General features: G+C 29.3%; 1 protein-coding gene and 1 non-coding gene across 2 annotated transcripts; one reads left to right on the top strand and one right to left on the bottom strand.

Moving 5' to 3' along the window:
- The first annotated feature begins 903 nt into the window (after window positions 1-903).
- Window positions 904-2,629, top strand: LOC131635824 (scarecrow-like protein 32). The gene has a single exon (XM_058906471.1). It carries the CDS (start codon window positions 1,014-1,016, stop codon window positions 2,376-2,378), a length of 1,365 nt encoding a protein of 454 aa, XP_058762454.1. The 5' UTR covers window positions 904-1,013; the 3' UTR covers window positions 2,379-2,629.
- A 553-nt stretch (window positions 2,630-3,182) lies between these two features.
- Window positions 3,183-3,271, bottom strand: TRNAY-GUA (transfer RNA tyrosine (anticodon GUA)). Its single transcript is given in 2 exon segments — window positions 3,183-3,218; window positions 3,235-3,271. It is a non-coding gene; the product is annotated as a tRNA-Tyr (tRNA).
- Between the last annotated feature and the right edge of the window lie 4,506 nt (window positions 3,272-7,777).

Raw genomic sequence — 7,777 nt, 5'->3', positions numbered from 1 at the left:
AGAGGCGAAATTTTTCTGTACGCATAATTGCAAAGACTAATCTTTCAAGTAGGAGAGAATTAAAATAGATGATAAAACTCTTCCTCAAAAGAATATAATAAAACACGTGTTCAAAGCTGAATCCTCTCATCAAAATGCTATTAGATATATATGAATGGAAAATTGAGTGCACACATTTTGAATGTATATATTTTGAGAGAGAAAAAACCATAAAAATAGATATGTCAGATTTGATATATATTATAAGGGTCATGCTAATATGTGCCCTTAGGGTACATGTTAAAGATACTATAATTAGAAAAAATTAAATGTAATTAAATGCAATAAAGTCATATTTAAAGTTTCGATACATTGAATGCACGCGTTCTAAGAAAATATTTCTATAAATATCTCATTATCTTGTGCCCTTAGGGCACATGTTAGCTTTTCCCATATTATAAATATTTTTGAAGTAATAAAAGAGAGATATAGTCCGTAAATCTTAGTTAATTGGTAAAAGTCGATATTGATAGATTGTATATTATTATTAAGATTCGAATACAATTATGTGTCTGAATTTCTAATGATTATTATTATTATTATTATTTTGTCTAGAGAAAAAATAAAAAATAAAAAATAAAAGAGAGATATAGATAAAATGAAGTATTGAATGAATGCTATAAAGTGTTTAAGCATTATTGTTGTAAAATTGTACTTACATAAAACATTTCTTTTGTCCAAAATAAAAAAGATACTGAGCAATCACACACTCTAGACAAGTTGAAGATAGCCATCTACTCTATATACTTTTTAAGATATACTTTTGTAGTATCCAAACACACCCTAACATTTGGCTCAGTCTTCTACTATAAATAACGTCTACAAGATTCTCAATCTGCAGCCTCTCTTCCATCATACCTAGCTTTCTACCCTATATCATGTCTCAAAATATAATAGCTTTTCTCACATAACAAAACCTAGTTATATCATTCATTTCTCATTTCACTCAAAAACTTCAAGAAACCAACAAACACATGCACGTCCACATGAAAGCTGAGTTAAAAGCAACATCCATTTCCTTTCAAAACCCTTCACTCTTCACCACAATCACTTCCCCTCCACCACTTCCTCAACCAGAAGCACTTAAAGGCTGCCTTGGAAGCCTAGATGGAGCATGCATCGAAAAGCTCTTACTCCATTGTGCAAGTGCTTTGGAAAGCAACGACATAACCCTAGCTCAACAAGTCATGTGGGTCCTAAACAACGTTGCTTCACCATTAGGTGACACTAACCAAAGACTAACCTCATGGTTTCTAAGAGCTTTAATCTCTAGAGCTTCAAGAATTTGTCCTACTTCAATGAACTTCAAAGGAAGTAACATTATTCAAAGACGGTTGATGTCGGTCACCGAACTCGCCGGGTATGTTGATCTTATTCCTTGGCATAGGTTTGGATTTTGTGCTTCAAACAATGAAATTTTCAAAGCTATTAAGGGATTCCAAAGGGTGCATGTTTTAGACTTTAGCATAACTCCTTGTATGCAATGGCCTACTTTTATAGATTCTTTGGCTAAGTTACAAGAAGGTCCTCCTTCACTTAGAATCACAGTTCCATCTTTTAGGCCAATGGTTCCACCTTTGGTTAATATGTCAATACATGAAGTTGGTCAACGTTTAGGTAATTTTGCAAAGTTTAAGGATGTCCCTTTTGAGTTTAATGTTATTGGAGATAATGTTCCGAATTCGATGGCATCGGAAGAATCGAGGAATATTGAATCAACTAGCTTTTATTTTGAATCAATGTTGAGTCTCTTGAATCCTAGTATGTTGAATCTTAGGGAAGATGAAGCCTTGGTTATAAATTGTCAAAATTGGCTACGATATTTGTCCGACGATCGAAAAGGTCAAAATATTTCGATTCGTGACGTTTTTATGAATTTAGTTAAAGGACTTAACCCTCAAATTATGCTATTGGTTGATGAGGATTGTGATCTTAGTTCATCAAGTTTAACATCAAGAATAACTGCTTCTTTTAACCATTTATGGATACCCTTTGATGCTTTGGACACTTTTTTGCCTAAAGATAGTTGTCAAAGGACAGAATTTGAATCTGACATAGGACAGAAAATTGAGAACATTATAAGCTTTGAAGGGCGTCAAAGGATTGAGAGATTGGAGTCAGGGATGCAAATGTCACAAAGAATGAAAAATGTTGGTTACTTTAGTGTTCCATTTTGTGATGAAACTGTTGTTGAAGTTAAGGGTTTGCTTGATGAACATGCTAGTGGATGGGGAATGAAAAGAGAAGAAAACATGTTGGTTCTTACATGGAAAGGAAATAGTTGCGTGTTTGCGACCGCTTGGATCCCTAATGAAATTAGGGATCATATCGGTATTTGATGCATGCATATCTTAAATCATGAGTTTAGATATGCAGTCGCACAATCACACACATTCACACAGTCAGTGGTCTGAATCATCTAATCTGAATAACTTGTATTTTAATTTCAATAGGTCTGATCTAAATTAGTTTCTCATGTCACAATAGAAAATTATGATGGTAGAAAATTTGAATCCCTTAGAAAGGCAAAAAGGAAGAAAGAAATGTATGTTGTCCTATGTATGAGAAAATGATGTCTTTTAGCAATGTTTGTCCCTTTTATGCAGCCTTATTTTACTTTTTCTACTTATAGCTTTTGGTATATTACAAAAGTTTGTAAGAAAATATCTTATCTTATTATGTATTACCAAATTCTAATAATGTAACTTTTAAGATTAGCAACATGTGAATGAAACATAAGGATAAGCATATATAACAAGACTTGATTTTCATGTAACATAGAACTAAACACATTTGTATTGTTTAAGTAGTTCAAATATTTTTGGTTGGTTGTGACAGTTTTATAGATCTGAGTATATATAAAAAAATGGACCACTGAAAAATTGAATTGAATGAGTAGTCATACTCATATTCAATATTAAGATACAGTACTATGGATGAAAAGGCCAAACTACAAATATATTTTGGTGTATATAATAAGGGTGATAATGATAAGTCATAGAATATTGCATGTATGTAATTTAATATATATACCCATTTGCTCCAGTAAAGGGGTCCATATTTCAGAGGTCCCTCTTTTGTTATTTTGTTTCGTGTATAAACAAGATAAGACAATTTATTTTGGCTTTGAAAATAAAAATAGATCCGACCTACCGGATTCGAACCAGTGACCTAAGGATTACTGGGAATGGCCCACTACAGTCCTCCGCTCTACCAACTGAGCTAAGGTCGGTTGTGCCAAGTTCTGTCACGAAAACATATTTAACAAATGTTTAAAACGCTAAGTTTCTGTTACATAAATTAGTTTCTTACGTTTATGTCAAAAAAATAAATAATAAAAGACACTATTTTGTTACGACATCTATTTTGAAGCTTTCTAGTTCTGAGAATTTAAGTTGGTTGACCGTGTATGACTTGTTTATAATTTTTTTAAATAATAATACCTAATAATATTTTTTTAGATAAAAATATTAAAGATACTCAATCCTTCTAACCAAGTACGTTTAGCAAAGTTATTATATGAATTTCTCTAATAATTCTAAATCATTATGTTTAAAACCAAAAGTTAAGTTTAAGCTTATAAGGTTTTAAGACAAAATCAAAACGAAGTTAAGGTTTTGACACTGGCTAGGGAATAAAATAAATTAACGAGTTATGATAAGACATGAAATTTGTCTTTAGTTCATTATTAAATTTAATTGATGATATGGAAGTTAGAGATAAATTATAATTTTCTTATAAAAAAAATTGAATTTTTTATTTGTTAATTCTATTTTTTAAAATATATAATAATTTATTTTCTGTGCTAACTCATGCATAACTATTTGGTTATTATAATCTATTATCTATCTATTATCAATCTATTAATCTATTATCAATCTATTAAAAGTAAAGTATTTAGAAATTCCAAATCTAACCTTTTGACTAAATGTTATAACTTTTCCTATTTCAAGGGTATAATAGACTAATCAACACTATGTTGTTACCATATTCCTTTGACATTTAATTTTGCTGACGTGTCAATCCATCACAATTTTATATATTATGATTTATTTATTTATTTAATTTATATTTGAATTCTTTGATTTCATTCACGGTTCATGCATGAAGAAGGAATTGGAATAGACAATTTTATGGCGAAATTAATTTGATATATTATTCCATGTATGATTTAAAAATACCCACTATTCTGAATATTCACGATAAGTTTAAATGTATATCATTGGAATTGTAATAGACTATTTTGATATTCCAAGATATCACAACTTTCCATATCATTCTCCACACTATATAGAACCATCTAAACCCTTACTCTTTCACTCCTCAATCTTCATTCTCCAATATTTTCAAAAGGTCTATTTTTATATACAATAGATTCTGCAATATAATTGATTTTGTTGTATTTTTTTTGCAGCGTGATATTTATTTAATTTTATGCACACAAAACTATAGTAATGAACCCTCCATTTCTTTTTAGGAAATGGAGTGGATTCTTACTCGAGATTGTTAATGTTGTTTCTTGCTTTTTGTTATTTGGACCTGGTACCAAATTTATTATTCAGTTTCACTGTTTATTTTATTTTATGGTACGACTTACTATGTTGTTATCTATTTGACCTCTATTCCATTCAACAATAAGTTTCAATTCAAACACTTAAGAACTATATTATATTTATTTGCTATAAAATAAAATAATTGAAGTAATTGAATGACAATATAAATATATTAATTTCAAGGCAATAAATAAAATTACTTTATTCACCATAAAATTTTTGGATACATTTATTATATTTTATAATAAAAAACATTTATTAATAGTAAATTACCTCAATAGATTTTTTATTTTTTTAATTATTATTATAATATATTAATTACATGCATTAACTTTTCGGATATTATACAAGTGAATTCGTTTTTTTTTAACTTCTGTATATCTTTATCATTATATGTATTTAATGATATATTAAAAATATAATTCAACTTTCAAAATTCCATTATATTTATTATTTACTTCCTAAAGTATAAAAAATAAATAAATAGTTTTTAATTATATTAAAAATATTTCTTATATGAAATTCTTGGTATTAGTATTTAATAATTTTATACTGCCGAATAAATTCAAAGACGGACTTTGCTACGATTTTGTTGCAAAAAACTATATTATCTTAAAATATTTAATTCATATATGTATTAATATAAAAAAAATTATACTTCACACAATTTTTAAAAAATATTTGACACTTAATATTATATATTCTAAAATATTTGTAAAAAAAACTAAAATAAACTATTTGTTTAATATCATATATATTATTTTTTATTTTTAATTATGATATTCATTTGAATTGTATAAATTTCATTTAATAAATTTTATTATGTATCTAATATTTGACTGAGAGTTGTCATATATTGTAGGTTTGTAAAAATTATAGATATAATATAATAAGAAGGAAATGTATCTATGACATACCAACTTAGTATCCATCTTTTAAATATTTATGTTGCTGCTGTTTTATATAATTGAAGTTAGAGAATCTCATCTGAATGCACGTGTAGATGTAAACGTTTCTATGAGATACCAGCTGTAAACGAGCCATTTTAATGTTCGTATTTTAAATATTTATCTTTATGATGTTTTATATAACTGAAGTTAAAGAATCAGCTGTATGATTTATTGTAAGTACGAATCAATGCTTAAAAGTTAATGCATATTATTAACATATATTTGTAACTATGCGAATGCTAACCAATTGAATACAAATGATGATTTGGTAGACATGAGATATGAATCCAAACGGGACTCGTGCGATAGCACGGGTTTCTTACTAGTTCATGATAAAATAACACATTCATGTGGATATTCGTCTAATCCCGCTCAGAATATATAGAGGTTTAATTGACATCAGATATGAATTTGAATTTATTTAATTATAAAATATCAAATGAAATAGTAATGAAGACAATAGTATCCACCATGAATTTTTTTTAATCCACTTCGTTTATATGGGTTTGTAATTTATTATTTAGGTTTGTTGATTTAAAATGTTAATTTTGATAATTTATAATATAAGTTATATGGATAATGCATTGTTATTTAAATTGTAATTTTAATTTTTTAAAAATTGTTTTACTTTTTTATTTTCAATGTAAGTTATTGTTTTTTAGTATTACTGGGAAAAACACATATAATGACGGTTGTGAAATACATATAATGACAGTTGTATATATGTTGTTAAGTAGCGTGTGATTGTAAATATGATGCTTTCACTCTACGAGCGTGTGATCGTGGTGATAAACTAGGTAGCACGCTAACTATCACAATAGTTATATTAAACAACTCTTATATATATATATATATATATATATATATATATATATATATATATATATATATATATATATATATATATATATATATATATATATATATATGACATATCTAGTGAGAATGAATAAGTTATATGAGAATGTGTGAATGAATCTGAACAATTAGATTTTAAAATAAATGGTGGAGATTATTTGTCATTCTTTTTTCTCTCTCTTCCATCATTTATTTTAATAATGGAGTAGAGAGAAAAAAATGACACATAATATCCACCATTTATTTTAAAATCTAATGGTTTAGATTCATTCTCATAGGAATTTTTCTTTACCCACCTCCCTATGGGGGTCACCCCCAGCGAAAACCCAAAACTGCCCCTGCTTCGGAGATGCATCTCCGAAGTTATTTTTTTTTTGAATTTTTTTTGACTTCGGAAATGCATCTCCGAAAACACCAAAAAAGTGGTGTTTTCGGAGATACATTTCCGAAGTCAAAAAAATTCAAAAACCGTGAACATTTTCGGAAGTTCATTTCCGAAAATATTGTTGCATATACAAATTTCTCTCGTTCACTATTTCATCATTTTTCTCCAAAACTTCCCCAAACCCTCTCCAAAACCCAATCAATCTCCATCCATTTTTCGTCCTAAAATCAAGTTTCAAACCGTTGATCACGTTAAAGGGAGCATAGAAAGCTATAATTTCAGGTAAACATCTCTCATTTCATCCCCTATTTCACTACATTGATTCAACAAATTTATGCTGAAACTGATATGATTCGGAAGTTCATTTCCGAAATTTGTTAGGTAATATATTTCGGAAATGAACTTCCGAAATATGCCCTAGCAGTTAAAAAAAACTGTTTTGGCCAACTTTTGCTAATTTTTTCATTTGTTAGGTATGGTGCATCCGGACAACATTGTGCAAGACGTTGACGCAGTAGTTCCAGTAGTTGTCAGTGTTAATAACGATCCGGTTATCGACGTTAATCATATGATCAATGTGGTTGATGTTCGGCAAGAATTTACAAATGATCGGAGCTTCGGTAGTCGCGAACAATTGATTGAGTGGGTTAGGAACGAAGCTAGTAAACTTGGATTTGGAATTGTTATTTTAAGGTCGGACAACGGAAATAGTAGGCGGAAAGCTTTCGTTGTTTTGAATTGCGAACGGGGTGGGAGTTATGTACAATCAAACCGGGTGCTAAAACACGACGACACGGGAACGAGAAAGTGCGGGTGCCCTTTTAAATTGCGTGCTACTCGGAGGGTTGATGATTTGTGGCGGTTAACCGTAATTTGTGGAATTCATAATCATGCCTTGGATGTCAAGTTACACGGACATCCAATGGCGTGTCGTTTGTCCCGCGAAGAGAGGAATGTGATATCGGACTTAACGATAGTCAAAGTGGCGCCTC

This window comes from Vicia villosa, unplaced genomic scaffold (assembly GCF_029867415.1).
Source record: "Vicia villosa cultivar HV-30 ecotype Madison, WI unplaced genomic scaffold, Vvil1.0 ctg.001555F_1_1, whole genome shotgun sequence".
NCBI classification, from domain to species: Eukaryota; Viridiplantae; Streptophyta; class Magnoliopsida; order Fabales; family Fabaceae; genus Vicia; species Vicia villosa.
Note: the sequence above shows the minus strand (reverse complement) of the source record. Positions and strands in the feature narration are given on the sequence as shown.